The sequence below is a fragment of the Haliotis rufescens genome, unplaced genomic scaffold, assembly GCF_023055435.1.
Source record: "Haliotis rufescens isolate VD_foot unplaced genomic scaffold, xgHalRufe1.0.p SCAF_6, whole genome shotgun sequence".
In the NCBI taxonomy this organism is placed as follows: domain Eukaryota; kingdom Metazoa; phylum Mollusca; class Gastropoda; order Lepetellida; family Haliotidae; genus Haliotis; species Haliotis rufescens.
The window spans coordinates 50,671,391-50,688,237 of record NW_025964334.1 but is presented as its reverse complement, the minus strand read 5'-3'; the positions used below and the strand labels follow the sequence as shown (position 1 = coordinate 50,688,237).

General features: G+C 40.8%; 2 protein-coding genes across 2 annotated transcripts in view; both read left to right on the top strand.

Annotated features, from left to right (window-relative positions):
- Nucleotides 1-16,847, top strand: part of LOC124112170 (WD repeat-containing protein 76-like) — a 65,699-nt gene that overhangs the window by 22,166 nt on the left and 26,686 nt on the right. The gene's annotated exons all lie outside the window — the stretch shown is intronic.
- Nucleotides 3,039-15,032, top strand: LOC124120730 (WD repeat-containing protein 76-like). Its single transcript, XM_048385954.1, has 9 exons — nt 3,039-3,295; nt 5,204-5,357; nt 5,879-6,037; nt 6,803-6,924; nt 7,913-8,014; nt 9,093-9,236; nt 11,020-11,073; nt 13,098-13,200; nt 13,914-15,032. Exons 1-9 carry the CDS (start codon nt 3,063-3,065, stop codon nt 14,061-14,063), a joined length of 1,221 nt encoding a protein of 406 aa, XP_048241911.1. The 5' UTR covers nt 3,039-3,062; the 3' UTR covers nt 14,064-15,032.

Below are 16,847 nucleotides of genomic sequence, written 5' to 3'. Positions count from 1 at the left end.
AGCCTACACGTGAACGAGCGATCACAACAACAACAAAGGTGAGTGGCATGACGTATCTGTTTTGTTTTTTTAAAATTTATTTTTCTGATCGCAATCCGAATTGTAGTTTGCCGGTTTGTCGTATGTCCTTATATTTCGCTCAATTTGAATAAAATTTATTTCCATATTCATGTTTGTTTTCTTGTTTTTTACATCTTAATTTAAATTTTAGTAACTGTAATGATTATTTATTTATTAATTGATTTAATAAAGTACTGATTTAATTTATTATGCAATTGTAAATAGCAGTGTATTGTAAATATGTTATCACAACTTGTATATTTGCAGAACTTGAATTTACGATCTTTCCGTCCTTTTACAATGTTTCCCTCTTCAGATCAATCTGTGTTATCTTCCCTGTGATGTCATTCTTATAGTAGCTGTGGTTCAATGTTCAGATAATGTGATAAATAACTTTTTAAAAACTTAAATACTTAATTTTTGTTTCAAATCCTGAAAAAGAACAAAATAAATCAAATATTTGTGTTTTTACCTGTGTTAACGAGTTTACCTGCGTTAACGAGTTTACCTGCGTTAACAAGTTTACCTGTGTTAACGAGTTTACCTAAGAGGCTGTAAGTGTATCATAAGTAATATGTGACATCAGTATAGAAAACAAAGTCAGTACCAAGAGTTGTAAACTTGTTTATTGGTTTACAGATGTGCATGAAGAGAATTTACCTGTAACACCTGGGATTACCTGTGCCGTCCAAGATGACAAGACCACTGTGTTATGTTTACCTTGTATCTGTGATTTTTGTGATTTGTAATACAATTTGAGCCAAAATTCATTGTCTGTTTTCATTTTTTCAGTGTTTTCAAGTTTTATTTCACTTGTAAACACCTGTAATTAGAAAATAACAAAGGTTAGAGACAATAACAACAAAGAATATTAAAGTATACTTAATCCTCTTTACAATGGTATATGATAAATGTATATTAAAAGCAAGTTTCTGGTAGAAAAAGTGCATCAAAAATGATAGTGTGATTTTCCAATAATACTGCCAGGGAGGCCAGTGTACAGGCCTTGTCAGTGTCAGGGACTGCAGGGTCTCAAGGGACATAACTCTGGGGCAGCCAGTGATGAAAGAGTTAATGCACTCGTGTGTTATATGCACCGTTAATTATGGGGAATTCAATTCTGGAAAAATATATCTGTTGTACATAAACATTTCAGGCTGTCAGCATAAACCACGAAATTTATCTTTCAACTCTGTTTTTTCCACCAAAATAATATTCTAATAAGAGCCCCTTTATTCTAATTTTGAGAGCGCCCGGGGCGCTTATTACGTCGAATACGGTATATACAATAATGACATTATCCTCGTCATTTGTCCAGGTCCCTGATTGTTAATTCTAACTCGATCACTGATAGACAATGGTGACACCATAGACACTGACCTTTATTATTTTCATATTTTTCCATAAGTGCCCCCAACAGAGACCATTACTATGCTTTGGGTTTATCCTGGGGATGATTATGTCCCATACATAATTGTACAGAAAGGAGGGTGTTTGGATTAGCAGAATCCAGATCACATAACTCAAAAACAAGGAGATACCAGCACATGCTAGTTGTTTGAAAATCCTTTGGCTTGGCTATGAATTCTGATTGGCTGTTTAACTCTTGAGAAATGAAGATAGTCCATATTACATATTACATTGACAAAATATCCTGTTTTTCCCGAAATCTTACAACTTTGAATCTGTTGAATGAAACCTACTTTCTTAGATCCATGGCATGCGTTAATGTAGTCCTCACCAATTGTTAGAATATTGATAGATTTCCCTTCCTGATTTATTGACGAAACAGAACAGGTTCTTACTTGGACACTTCCGAGATAAACTCACTCACTCTCCCCACTCACTCTCCTCACTCACTCACTCTCCTAACTCACTCTCCTTACTCACTCACTCTCCTCACTCACTCACTCTCCTCACTCACTCTCCTTACTCACTCACTCTCCTCACTCTCTCTCCTTACTCACTCACTCTCCTCACTCACTCTCCTTACTCACTCACTCACTCTCCTCATTCTCCTTACTCACTCACTCTCCTCACTCACTCTCCTTACTCACTCTCCTTACTCACTCACTCTCCTCACTCACTCACTCTCCTCACTCACTCTCCTTACTCACTCACCTCACTCACTCACTCTCCTTACTCACTGACTCTACTTACTGACTCACTCTCTCCTCACTCACTCTCTCCTCACTCACTCAATCTCCTCACTCACTCACTCACCTCCTCACTCACCTCACTCAGTCACTCTCTCCTCACTCACTCAATCTCCTAAGTCACTCACCTCACTCTCTCCTTACTCACTCACTCACCTCACTGTCACTCTCCTCACTCACTCACTCTCTCCTCACTCAATCTCCTCACTCACTCACTCCTTACTCTGTCACTTACCTCACTCACTCACTCTCCTCACTCACTCTCTCCTCACTCACTCACATTCTCCTCACTCACTCTCTCCTCACTCACTCACATTCTCCTCACTCACTCACTCTCCTCACTCACTCTCCTCACTCACTCTCCTTACTCACTCACCTCACTCACTCACTCTCCTTACTCACTGACTCTACTTACTGACTCACTCTCTCCTCACTCACTCTCTCCTCACTCACTCAATCTCCTCACTCACTCACTCACCTCCTCACTCAGTCACTCACCTCACTCAGTCACTCTCTCCTCACTCACTCAATCTCCTAAGTCACTCACCTCACTCTCTCCTTACTCACTCACTCACCTCACTGTCACTCTCCTCACTCACTCACTCTCTCCTCACTCAATCTCCTCACTCACTCACTCCTTACTCTGTCACTTACCTCACTCACTCACTCTCCTCACTCACTCTCTCCTCACTCACTCACATTCTCCTCACTCACTCTCTCCTCACTCACTCACATTCTCCTCACTCACTCAATCTCCTCACTCAGTCACTCACCTCACTCTCTCCTTACTCAGTCACCGACGGCAGACCACACTACTTGAATGACTTTTAGAAGCACCTCACTCATATGGATGGAAATATTGCTCATTTCTTTTTTTTTGTTTTGTTAATGACTCAGTACCATTGTTTACTTAACACTCTCCCCCGTGTCCAGCCCCGCCCCCCTCCTGGGCCCCTAGGGATGGTGGAGAGCCTGTATGAACAACTGGAGGAGGATGCTCACAAGGACTTCTCTGCATCTGTAATGAAATCTTGCAGCAAGACCACGGCCATTAAGCCTATCTCAAGAGACCTGAAAGGGTATGTTTGAGAATTAAATCCTATAACACAATACGACCAAACAGGTGTTAAGGGTAAATGCGGTCCGAGCTAAACTGTAGTAATATGTATTATTACCACATCATAACAGAGTATTTATTCAATATGGAACAACCATTTAATATGAAGGCAAGAAATTGCCTGATAAACAGTAATTATGCTTCAGGCTGTTGGAAAAAAATTAGATTGTCTGCCACAAGAAATGTGTTGTTGCAAATGCTGCATGGTGTTTTTTAAAAAATACTTTGGCTCATGATTTGCAAATGAAGCTGAAAATGATCGGTCCCTTGTTTAAATTTTAGAAAAAAGTCAAGGTGTCCATGTATTGAGGCTAATGTTAAACATGGAAGGTTAATTTGAACCCTCGATTGAAGCACTACAGTAGGAAACATATTGTATCAAGGGCACTTTCATTTTAAACCTACATCACTTCGGGCTTTCCTCCCACATAAAGCTGACATGCCATGATATACCTGGAATACTGTTAAAAGCGACGTTAAACCCAACTCACTCACTCACTGATTTTAAACATTTGGTGTGTTTGTTGGTCAACTACAACAAAACTGTTCAAAGCCTTGTTGGACATGTTTCACCAAATTTATAACATTGTTAGGACAATAAGTTGTCCAAAGAAACCATCTGGGGATTCCTTGGCAAAACCAGTTTGTGGAAATTCAATTCCCGACTTTCCGGACTTGTTGCGTGACAAAAAAAATCAGCTACAGCTTTCTTCAGACCACATTAAAATTTAGCAAATCTTCAGCAGACCTTAAGTAAATTTACATAAAATAATCGTAACAAGTACTAAATATTGCTTTGAAAGAGTGTAAATATTGCAAGTATCACCAGTCCAATTGACAGCCGTGTACTGTTTACTTCCTTTTGATCACACTTTAAGAGACGCACTCTGATTGGTTGATCACACTTTAAGAGACGCACTCTGATTGGTTGATCACACTTTAAGAGACACACTCTGCTTGGTTGATCACACTTTAAGAGACGCACTCTGATTGGTTGATCACACTTTAAGAGACGCACTCTGATTGGTTGATCACACTTTAAGAGACGCACTCTGACACACTACAAACCCTGTATCGCATATGATACATTACATTATAAGTTATATTACACAACAGTTAAAACACATAAATACGAACAGAAACTGTTCAACAGCCACCTTATGCAGATTCTCTGGTATTTCCCATTTGGCTATAAACAGCATAACATTCACAGTGCCCTCTAACCTGTATGCTTCTGCCCTACAATATCCCATCTTGGTCTCTGAAATTTGAAACTCATGATTCAGGGTTGTGATTCACCTGCTGAAAGAAAGAATATCAACAGTGCTGTATTGGGATATGAATTGTATCTCACCCATAGTATCTAGATATGTATCATGTCGTTACCCCTCTTCTGGTTGTAAGCATGGCAATTATGGATATTGAGTGCTTTCAATGTTATCAGTGAACTGAATGTGTCATTGTAGTGGAACCCGTGAACATCCGGGTTAGGGTTGATCTTCAGCAACCCATGCTTGCCGTAAGAGGCAACTAACAGGATCGGGTGGTCAGACTCGCAGACATGGTTGATGCATGTCATCGTATCCCAATTGCATGGATCACTACTCATGATATCAATAACTGGATTGTCTGGTCCAGACTCAATTATTTAGAGACCACAGTCATATAGCCGGATTATTGCTGATTTCGGCGTTGAGCAACAAACAAACGAAAAAAAACAAATATTGGAGTCATTGACTTTTTCTCGTACTGTCAACTTATTGAGAATATTTTTCATTTACATTCACTGGTATAAGAGCAGGGGTGACAAGGGCTGTAGGATGTCTGAAACCAAATGTTTTATAAAACATTCTCATATTTATCGTTTTAGTTTCCTGAAAGATTTCTCCAAGATTCGTCTGACTAAGGACAGAGTTGCAAAGGTTGTGAAGGACCTACTCTACTCGATTGCGATACACCCAACCGAGAATAAGGTGCTGGTTGCAGCAGGTGGCCGTGGGGGGTGGGTGGTCTTCTGGGACGTGGTGAGTATTGCAACGACTTTTGAGTTTGTTCCAAAGTTTTCGGGAGCAATGGCGAAAAGTAGTTTTTTGCATATGGTTGCCATGGAAACCAAACTTGTTTTGATCATCATTGGGAGACTCCATGACTCTGTTTCCTTCCAGATGACTCCATGAATCTGTTTCCTTCCAGATGACCCCATGACTCTGTTTCCTTCCAGATGACTCCATGACTCTGTTTCCTTCCAGATGACTCCATGCCTCTGGTTCCTTCCAGATGACTCCATGACTGTTTCCTTCCAGATGACTCCATGACTCTGTTTCCTTCCAGATGACTCCATGACTCTGTTTCCTTCCAGATGACTCCATGACTGTTTTCTTCCAGATGACTCCATGATTCTGTTTTCTTCCAGATGACCCCATGACTCTGTTTTCTTCCAGATGACTCCATGACTCTGTTTTCTTCCGGATGACTCCATGACTCTGTTTTCTTCCAGATGACTCCATGACTCTGTTTCCTTCCAGATGACTCTGTTTTCTTCCAGATGAATTCAGATAAGCATGATGGTGTAGTGGCATACTGCCCCCACGCCCGCCCTGTCAACTGCCTCCACCTCCCCCCCTGGGCCCCCCTCAAGACCTACTCCTGCAGCTACGATGGCAGTCTCAGGTGTGGGGACTTTGAGAAGGGTGTCTTTGATGAGGTATGTAGTTAGAATTTAATTGGTAAAAAGCTTGTATGTGCATGGTGAGTGTGTGTGTGGACAAACTTTGTCATTAAAGTAAAGGTGGTCATTGAAAAATACCCAAAGGCTGGAAAACAAAAAGTACAGTGTCATGACTTATGTAATAATTTAACACAGCAACACAGTCTTGCCGTAAAAGGCAACTATGCTTGTCGTAAGAGTCGGGATCACGTGGTCAGACTCGCTGATTTGGTTGATGCATATCATCGTATCCCAATTGCGTGGATCGATGCTCATGATGTCAATCACTGGATTGTCTGGCCCAGATTCAATTATTTACAGACCGCTGTAATATAGCTGGAATATTGCTGAGTGTGGCGTAAAACAACAAACAAACAAACAAATAACTTTATCACAAAAAATTCCTTACTCAAACCAATCATGAGGCTACTTCGGGCTTCAATGGTAATACTCATAATACATGATTAAACATTTGTTGAGGTGATGTCCATGTGATGACATAGAGTGTACTGTTCCTGTTGTAGGTGTGCTCTTGTACTCTTCGTGTTGCAGGTGTACTCTTGTCCAGTATACTGTTCCTGTTGTAGGTGTACTCTTGTCCAGTATACTGTTCCTGTTGTAGGTGTACTCTTGTCCAGTGTAGTGTCCCTGTAGTAGGTGTACTCTTGTCTAGTGTACTGTTCCTGTTGTAGGTGTACTCTTGTGCAGTATACTGTTCTTGTTGTAGGTGTACTCTTGTCCAGTGTACTTTTCCTGTTGTAGGTGTACTCTTGTCCAGACAAAGGAGACACATGTCTGATGAACTTTGACTTCAACTCGGAGCATGTAATGCTGGTGTCCCAGAGTGATGGCTGCGTGGCAGTGGTGGATGTCAGGACACCTCAGTACGTAGTCAGGCCGTAGGAGTTCAGGGTTAGCTGTGAGGTGAGGTGAAGTGCGCCAGGCAGGGTAACAACAAGTGAGGGTTAGATATGAGGTGAGTTGCACCAGGCAGGGTAACAACAAGTCAGGGTTAGATGTGAGGTGAGGTGCGCCGGGCAGGGTAACAACAAGTCAGGGATAGAGGTGAGGTGCACCAGGCAGGGTAACAACAAGTCAGGGTTAGATGTGAGGTGAGGTGCGCCAGGCAGGGTAACAACAAGTCAGGGTTAGATGTGAGGTGAGATGGGCCAGGCAGGGTAACAACAAGTCAGGGTTAGATGTGAGGTGAGGTGGGCCAGGCAGGGTAACAACAAGTCAGGGTTAGATGTGAGGTAAGGTGAGGTGCACCAGGCATGGTAACAACAAGTCAGGGTTAGATGTGAGGTGAGGTGAGATGGGCCAGGCAGGGTAACAACAAGTCAGGGTTAGATGTGAGGTGAGGTGAGATGGGCCAGGCAGGGTAACAACAAGTCAGGGTTAGATGTGAGGTAAGGTGGGCCAGGCAGGGTAACAGCAAGTCAGGGTTAGCTGTGAGGTGAGGTGAGGTGCGCCAGGCAGGGTAACAACAAGTCAGGGTTAGATGTGAGGTGAGGTGCACCAGGCAGGGTAACAACAAGTACCATCTTTTTATGTCTTTTGGTATGACAAAGCAAGGGATTGAACCCCCGACCTTCTGCTCTTCGGGTGAATGCTCCACCACTAGACCATTGAGGCGGTCATTCAGGGTTATCAGATAGTCAAAATCTGTGTTTAAATTATTGCGTGATATTGTACCCCAGTGGATAGCATTCATCTGTGCTCATAATGTCAATCACTGGATTGTCTGTTTCAGACTTGATTACTTTATACAGATCGCTGTCATATAGCTAGAAATTTGTTAGGTTTGGAGTTAAACAAAAATACATTCCTGTCATTTATTATTTTATACTGGAAATATCTGTCTGTGTGCAGGACAAGCGCGGGGCACCTGTACCCGTGTCACGAGAGGTCCCTGCGGACTGTGAGCATTCATCCAGTGCAGAAACACTACTTTGTAACGGCATCATTTGACGAGTAAGTCTTGCTGGTCTATGCATCAGTTGACAAGTAAGTCTTTCTGGTCTAGGCATCAATTGACATGTAAGTCTTGCTGGTCTAGGCATCAGTTGACATGTAAGTCTTGCTGGTCTAGGCATCATTTGACGCGTAAGTCTTGCTGGTTTATGCATCATTTGACGCGTAAGTCTTGCTGGTCTAGGCATCAGTTGACATGTAAGTCTTGCTGGTCTAGGCATCATTTGAGGCGTAAGTCTTGCTGGTCTAGGCATCATTTGACGCGTATGTCTTGCTGGTCTAGGCATCAGTTGACCCGTAAGTCTTGCTGGTCTAGGCATCAGTTGACGCGTAAGTCTTGCTGGTCTAGGCATCAGTCGACACGTAAAAGTAACAGTCCCACATGGACTAGATAAGCACAAGTAACTTGCCATTTTCACAGTAAGTCCCCGTTGGTTTCTCTAGCAAAGGAAGAGCGTCTGCTTCTTCCAACATGTTTGAGTTAGAGACCGCTCAGCCAATTAGAAAGCTTGAACTATTTCTGATATATACAAAGCTAGCATAGCCGCTATATTTTCGAAGACTTACATGGTTGTAGCGAAAATCATATTGTCCTTACGTTTTTCGACTCGGTTCGAATATGAAATTCATTTAAAACACATTGAAAACGTGCCCCGTGAAGATTCCGGGGTAGAATAGGTCTTCAGCAACCCATGCTTGCTGTAAAAGGTAACTATGACTAACGGGATCGGGTGGTCAGGCTCGCTGACTTGGTTGATGCATGTAATTGATCCCAATTGCGTGGATCGATGCTCATGATATTAATCGCTGGATTGTCTGATCCAGACTCGATTATTAACAGACCGCCGTCATTTAGCTGGAATATTGCTGAGTGCGGCGTTAAACAACCAACCAACCAACATTGAAAACTTATCTGTCATCAAAGTTTATTTAAAAGAATGTATCTTGAAAAATCGAGATACAACACCTTACAAATTGTGCACCGTATCGTTTTGAGTGAATCGCGATGCATCAGTGTCCCGGGATATCGTTTCAGCCCTAGTTTATGCTACTGGCATATCACTCTGTGTCACTTCAGGACAGTACGTCTGTGGGACTTGCGGAAGATGCCAAAGAAGAGAGCTATTGCTGAGAGAAAATACAGCAAGCGCGTCAACAGTGCTTACTTCTCTCCTATCACAGGGAAATACATTCTGTCAACATCTGCGAATAACATTCTCAAGTAGGTGAAGCCTGGGTTGATTCAGACACTCCCCACGACACCATTGCACACGACTGCCTATGGTCTCAAAAGTTTCATTGCGCATTTGCAACATGAATACGAAAACGTTACTTTTTTCCCATCAATTCATACGAATATGCCAATCTATGAAAAATGACAAGGACTAAATTTTCATAGACACCAGAAAAGAGATGGTAATTATTTAGTCTTATACAAACTTGTCTTGTTTATTGTTTGGCATAAAGTGTATTTATATTATTGCATCTGCCTAATAAGACACTCCACTAGTATTAACGGAAGTTGCTGTAGTCAAAGTAGAAAATAAGCGATAAACTTATCAAGGGCACATGGTTGTATTGTACTGTTGTATTGTTCTGTTGTATTCATATCACCAATCTTTGGTGTTCCGTCGGGGAAATGAGAAATGCACAGTGTGAGATAGGATAAGATAATTAGTACTTTCAATCAGCATTTGAAATAGCTGCCTGTCGGCCAGTAGTCTTCCAACCCCTCTATCCAACCTGTCTTGTAAGTTTTTTTTAACCTTAAAGTTTCAACATACAATACATATGAAGAATTTGCAAAAACTACCGCATCATGAAACTATTGTGATTGTGTATCACATGCAGTTTTTGCAGAATGTTTCCAGATTTAGAGTACTTTTTGTGATTTTATATACTTTTTCAAAAGGTGGGAAACATGACTTTGTCTTGTTCTTTTTGATACCCTGATTGGTTTCATGTTATAGGAAAAACATTATGTATCTGTGTTATAGGACAAACATTATGTGTCTGTGTTATAGGACAAACATTATGTGTCTGTGTTTAGGGCAAACATTATGTGTCTGTGTTATAGGGCAAACATTATATGTCTGTGTTATAGGACAAACATTATGTGTCTGTGTTTAGGGCAAACATTATGTGTCTGTGTTATAGGACAAACATTATGTGTCTGTTTTTTAGGGCAAACATTATGTGTCTGTTATAGGGCAAACATTATGTGTCTGTGTTATAGGACAAACATTATGTGTCTGTGTTATAGGGCAAACATTATGTGTCTGTGTTATAGGGCAAACATTATGTGTCTGTGTTATAGGACAAACATTATGTGTCTGTGTTATAGGGCAAACATTATGTGTCTGTTATAGGGCAAACATTATGTGTCTGTGTTATAGGACAAACATTATGTGTCTGTGTTATAGGGCAAACATTATGTGTCTGTGTCATAGGGCAAACATTATGTGTCTGTGTTATAGGGCAAACATTGTGTGTCTGTGTTATAGGGCAAACATTATGTGTCTGTTATAGGGCAAACATTATGTGTCTGTGTTATAGGGCAAACATTATGTGTCTGTGTTATAGGGCAAACATTGTGTGTCTGTGTTATAGGGCAAACATTATGTGTCTGTGTTATAGGACAAACATTATGTGTCTGTGTTATAGGGCAAACATTATGTGTCCGTGTTATAGGACAAACATTATGTGTCTGTGTTATAGGGCAAACATTATGTGTCTGTGTTATAGGACAAACATTATGTGTCTGTGTTATAGGGCAAACATTATGTGTCTGTGTTATAGGACAAACATTATGTGTCTGTGTTATAGGGCAAACATTATGTGTCTGTGTTATAGGGCAAACATTGTGTGTCTGTGTTATAGGGCAAACATTATGTGTCTGTTATAGGGCAAACATTATGTGTCTGTGTTATAGGGCAAACATTATGTGTCTGTGTTATAGGACAAACATTATGCAGACGTTCTGAAGTTGAAATCTCTATTTTCAGAATATTGGACAGCTCTGAGATGACAGGTCGCCTACCTTTAAAGAAACGTGTAGCGTAAGTATAATTCATGGCATGTTATGTTATCACTAATAAGCATTTGAGTTGGAGATGAAATTCAAGGTGTCTTGTCATTAACTTTAAGTTAAAAATTGAACAATATGTTCGCCTATGCCATAAATCTGATTCCTGGGATAAGTAAAATCTTAAGCTCTGCTAACATGGCTAACACAAAATTGATGACAACAAATATGTTTGGGCTAGGAACTGTAGCCAAAGTACTCTTAATTTATAATACTGCTTCTTATTATGGTGATCAGATCCATCTACTGATCACGACAATCTTGCTTGTGATGTGTAGGATAAAACACGTCTCCGAGGTTTTGGTGGAAAATGTAAAACCGCGACCGAGGGAAAAGCCTGAGGGCTTTTTCCGAGCTCAAGATTTTTACACATTAAACCCAAACTGAGGAGACGTGTTTTATCTAAATGCAGGAAATACCCCTGAAAGAAATAAGAAAATGTCAACATACTTGACAGTGAAACAATACACTGCATCCCGGTATAAAAGGAATTGGCTCAAAAGCGTGCAAGAGAAAAACCATTTGCAGCATGGACTAGCTGGAGTCATGACATGATAAACTGAACAACTTCTCACCACCTGCCCTGGTAGCTCAATGGGAAAACAGTGGGTTACAAAACTTACATCTTCCCGAGGCAAGTGAGTTAACTGACTATAAACGTCCAGTTTAGGCTGGTATTATGGAGTTACATATTGGCTGGACTAATGAGTCTATGCATAGTCCAATCAAAATCGTGCTCCGAAATTGAAATCCGGTTCGTAAACTGTTTTGCAGATTTCGGTCAATGGCAGGATTTGCTAAGCATGTGCACCGCTAACTCGTTGTCAACAGATATTTTCCAAATCTTTTCATGTTTTTAATCAAGATGCTCACAAGATTTGATGCACTTCGCGATGTAAGACAATATATAGATCTTGATTATCGATCAGATCGTCTAGGCGCCGCCGTTTTGTTGGAAGCAAATGCATGTGATACGAGAGGTGGAATCTGATTGGTCCATAGAAGAGGCATAGAAGGGACATAACTCGTAATAGCCACTGGTGGCACTACGATCGAGCCCAGGAATTCCAGCCTAGTTCGGCAAGGGTGGAAACTGGACTTTCAAAGTCACTTTACTCCCTTGCCTCGGGAAGTTGCAAAACTTAACTCGACATGTGAGTTTGAAGGTTTGATTCACGTCATGGAATTTTTTTTTACTTTTAACCAATCATCAAACACAACTGTGTTCACATCAAGAGGCAACTTTATAAAACGTTAACTGTAAAAAGTAGGTTTTACAAATGAAACGTAAAACCTCATAGCAGGTTTAGAAGTGACCCATTTCAAAATTGTGATGTGGCTCTCGAAGACGTTGAAGGCGTGCACAGTTTTGGCCCTCTGGTAGTAGCCCAGCAGGCAACCAACTCACGACACAAATAATGAACTCACCCTATAAGGAGCTAGTCTACTTCATGCGTAGGTCGTATGAGACATTCTCAGGGGAAGAAATGAAGACAAGCTTTCTTATCAAGCTTTGGCTCGGTGACACAGTAGGTAAAGATTTTAGCTTTCACTACCATCCTTTATTACCATGTGTGTACAGGGCGTTCCATCTGTAAATAAGATAAATAACCCTACTGTTATGGCGTTTTTCTCTGTGCTTTCTCAGCCTCACGGATTATTGACAAATATGTCTTTTCTTGAGTGTGAATTATTGAGGTTTTGGACAACTAAAGTTTTTTACCTGCCCCCAAACCGTCACATGTCGTAAGGTAAACAGTGAATGCATTAAAGAGTAATGCAGGATAAGTATACAAATGTAAACAATATTTAGATTTTGCTGATATTTTGTTACTGAATCATTGGTAGATGTGGGAGAAAATGTGTGTTCATGCAATTGCTATTTTCACACGGTAATCATAATCTCTGTATATAAAACAATGCCCAGCAAAACAGGAAATACATTTTAAGTCATCACATTTGATGCAACCTCTTGTCATGTCCGGATGTTGTTGACAGATATGAACAGCACTTGGGAAGAGGCCTGACCAATTTCCGCGCCACCTGGCACCCGGCTCGAGAAGATCTATTTGTCGTGGCCAGCAGGAAGAAACCAAACCAGGTACAAGTGGTGGAACTCTATACTTGATTTACCCTGTGGTGATTGCAGGCTAGGTGGCTCTCCACACTTGATTTACCCTGTGGTGATTGCAGACTTGGTGGCACTCTACACTTGATTTACCCTGTAGTGATTCCAGGCTAGGTGGCACTCTATACTTGATTTACCCTGTAGTGATTGCAGGCTAGGTGGCACTCTACACTTGATTTACCCTGTAGTGATTCCAGGCTAGGTGGATCTCTATACTTGATTTACCCTGTGGTGATTGCAGACTTGGTGGCACTCTACACTTGATTTACCCTGTAGTGATTCCAGGCTAGGTGGCACTCTACACTTGATTTACCCTGTAGTGATTGCAGACTAGGTGGCTCTCTATACTTGATTTACCCTGTAGTGATTGCAGGCTAGGTGGCACTCTACACTTGATTTACCCTGTGTGAGGCGTGGTCTTCACCCAGAAGTATTTGCATCAGTATGAATCTTTGAACTTGAGAGTGCTCATTATATCAACCACTGGTTTGTCTGCTACACATCCATTTATGTTCATAGTCTGCCATTAGCTGAAATGCTGATGGATAAAACAACTTTCACTCTCTCTCTTATCACCTATGTTTCCTAATACTAAAATGTTTTTTTGTTCTTAATCTCATTACTTTATGAAATCATTTTAATATGTTTTGGCAGAAAAATACAATGGATACAATTTGTTATTGCAGATTCAGTTGTTCAACGATGATGGTGTAGAGGTGCAGGTTCTCACCAACCCCGACTATCTTTGTTCCATGTGTTCCCTGAACGCCATCCACCCCTCCAGGAACATTGTTGCCGGCGGTAACTCAGGCGGTCGTGTGCATGTCTTCATGTGATGAGCACAAGTTGTCAATAATCCTGGGGTTGTAACTATACATCTTGCCGACATCTCATCCGACTAGATGCCGGCCCTTGAATGTTCGCCTGCAAGAATCCAGTTTTGTTACCTAAACTACAAATCTTCAGTTGACCAAAGGAATATTTGGAGTCTTCTGCTGTACCCAGTATGTGGAAATTTCATGCCAGACATGTCGAAGAGTGTGTTCCATCATCAACAAGAATGACTGGAGTCCCAACTAAAACATGTTTAATGATCTGGAGTCAAGTATCAGGAAGTAGTGTTACACAATTCAAGGTCTGACAAATAAAACATCAACAAACAGATAAAAAATAGGCCTCTTCGTATGTCATGTCTGTAGGCCTGTTTATATATGAGGTCTGTAGAATTCTGTAGAAGTACTAAGGCCTATTTGTATCAGGTTTGCAGAATTGCATGGAAATACTGAGATCCATGACATTTGTAGTCAGGTTATTTGCTTAGAACAGTTTGGCGCTGTAGATATCCTCAGTGTGCCAAAAACCTGTGATCATGGGTTCAAATCCTGGTTTGCCAGACTTATGTCTTTGCCTTATGTTTGTCAGCACCATACCCGTTCACTATGCTTTCCTCCCACATCAATCTGACATGCCCTGATTTAACTGAATTACTGTTCAAAGCGGCTTTAAACCAAACTCATTCAAGTTGAGTAAGAAGGATCTGAAAACATGGCTGTTTGCATGGTGTGGATGTGCTTTCAGTCACTGGTTTGTTTGGTCCAGACTTGATCATTTACTGGTCCTTGTGATATAGGTGGATTAATTCTTACATTCCACATACTTGCAATCACTCTTATGAGGGTGGTCTTTAGCAACCTATTCTTGTTATAAGAGGTGACTATCAAGATGGGTAGTCAGGCTTGCTGACTTAGTTGATGCATGTCATCGTATCCTAATTGTGTAGACCAATGCTCATGATGTCAGTCATAGGATTGTCTGGTTCAGACTCAATATTTGAAGACCGCCATCATGTACCTGGAATATTGCTGAGTCTAGCGTTAAAATATTGCTGAGTCTAGCGTTTAACAACAAACAAACAAATCTTATGAAATTCTTGGATGTCATCAGTATATCACAAGAAAAGCCTGAACAGATGCTTACTTGATGATCTCCATGGTATTCAATGGCCATTGAAAGATTTCCAAATATTTTCTGATATTCCTATGTTTGTATCCTGCATGTAACCTATCAAAACATGTTAAAATAAATATTATATGTGTACAGGATGCCACTGGTTTGTTGTACTGTATCTTTGGGGTCATCTTAGAAAGACAAGTGTGAAGTGGTTGTGGTAGAAATTGGGTTTGAGTCATGTTCAAGATTATTGCATTTATATCAGGGTGTGCATGCACCTGTGTGTGTAGCTGCTTGTACCAGTCCAGATGTATGCCAGTTTTATAGTGTTAGCCCATTGAGATCCATGCCACAACAGTTGACATGGATACCCCACTCAGACTTCCAGGCGACCATTCCTTGCAGGGTTAGAAACTAACAGTTTTTGTCCACTAGTCCTTATAATGATAACATATAGCAAAACCCTTAAAATGGGCCAATTTCTACTAGTCCTTATGATACCTTTACTATTTGGCAGTTTGGTAAGGACTACAGGACTAGTGCCAATTTCTAACTCCGCCTTGTTTTATCCCTTTAATGCCAAATGTCAGTCAGGGTAAGTACCATCATTAACATCTTTTGGTATGAGGCCACTGGGGATCAAACTACAGACCGCCCGCTCTTGAGGCAGATGCACTGTCCACTAGACCACAGAGGCGGTCAAGATGTGTGTGAAATGAGATGACAACTAGATATTATTCACCTGATGAAGGAGTTTGTATACACTCTGAAACGTTGTGTTCCTCCTAATAAAGTTTACATCCATAAATTTTCCTTGTGTTTCACTTCTGAATACCATTTAAGGACCAGATATCTACCAAGGACATTGTAGGTTATAATGGCTTGTAGGGGAGAATAGGTCCTCAGGCACCACATTTGTAGTACAATGGTGATTAGTCATTAAAAGCATTAGTGAGTGAGTGAATATGACATTTTATGCCGCTTTTAGCAATATTCCAGCAATATCATGGCAGGGGACACCAGAAATGGGCTTCACACATTGTACCAATGTGGGGAATAAATCCGGGGTCTTTGGCACCCCTTCACAATCCGAACTTGAGGCACAGGACCATGTAACTAAAATAACAATTAAAAAAACTCGCAAAAAGAATCATAGACGAGGCTCGGCCTTTGGCCTCATCGGCGAGTTTTTTGTGTTACTATTATTAGTTACATGGTCCTGTGCTTAAGGTATATAGCACTCATGTGCACTCAGATGCAAAATGTTCACAAAATGGCTGTCGTACAAACTGAATTGATTGCATGCTCAGGGGAACAAAACCTAAATTACACGAAAATGAAGTTTACTACTTACCTGAAATTTTTAGTATTTTGTAATGCTGCCATTTGCCAAAAGTACATGTTCCATTCAATGAGTCAATGAAGTCCAGATGTCCATAACCTGGTAAGTGAAGTCCTGTTTGGTTTTGATTTCACTTAACTGACTCTGCAGCCACACATTTTCTCTGATATTACAGTCTGGAGAAGCATAGTCTGAATATCTTTGTCATATTTCCACTGGGTTGTCTGTCAAGGAACTTGTACAGGGCAATTATCCCCTTGAAAAATGTATCCTGTCAGCTGGAATTTTGGCAATAAGTTGGTTTCTAATATATCTATATACTTTGTAT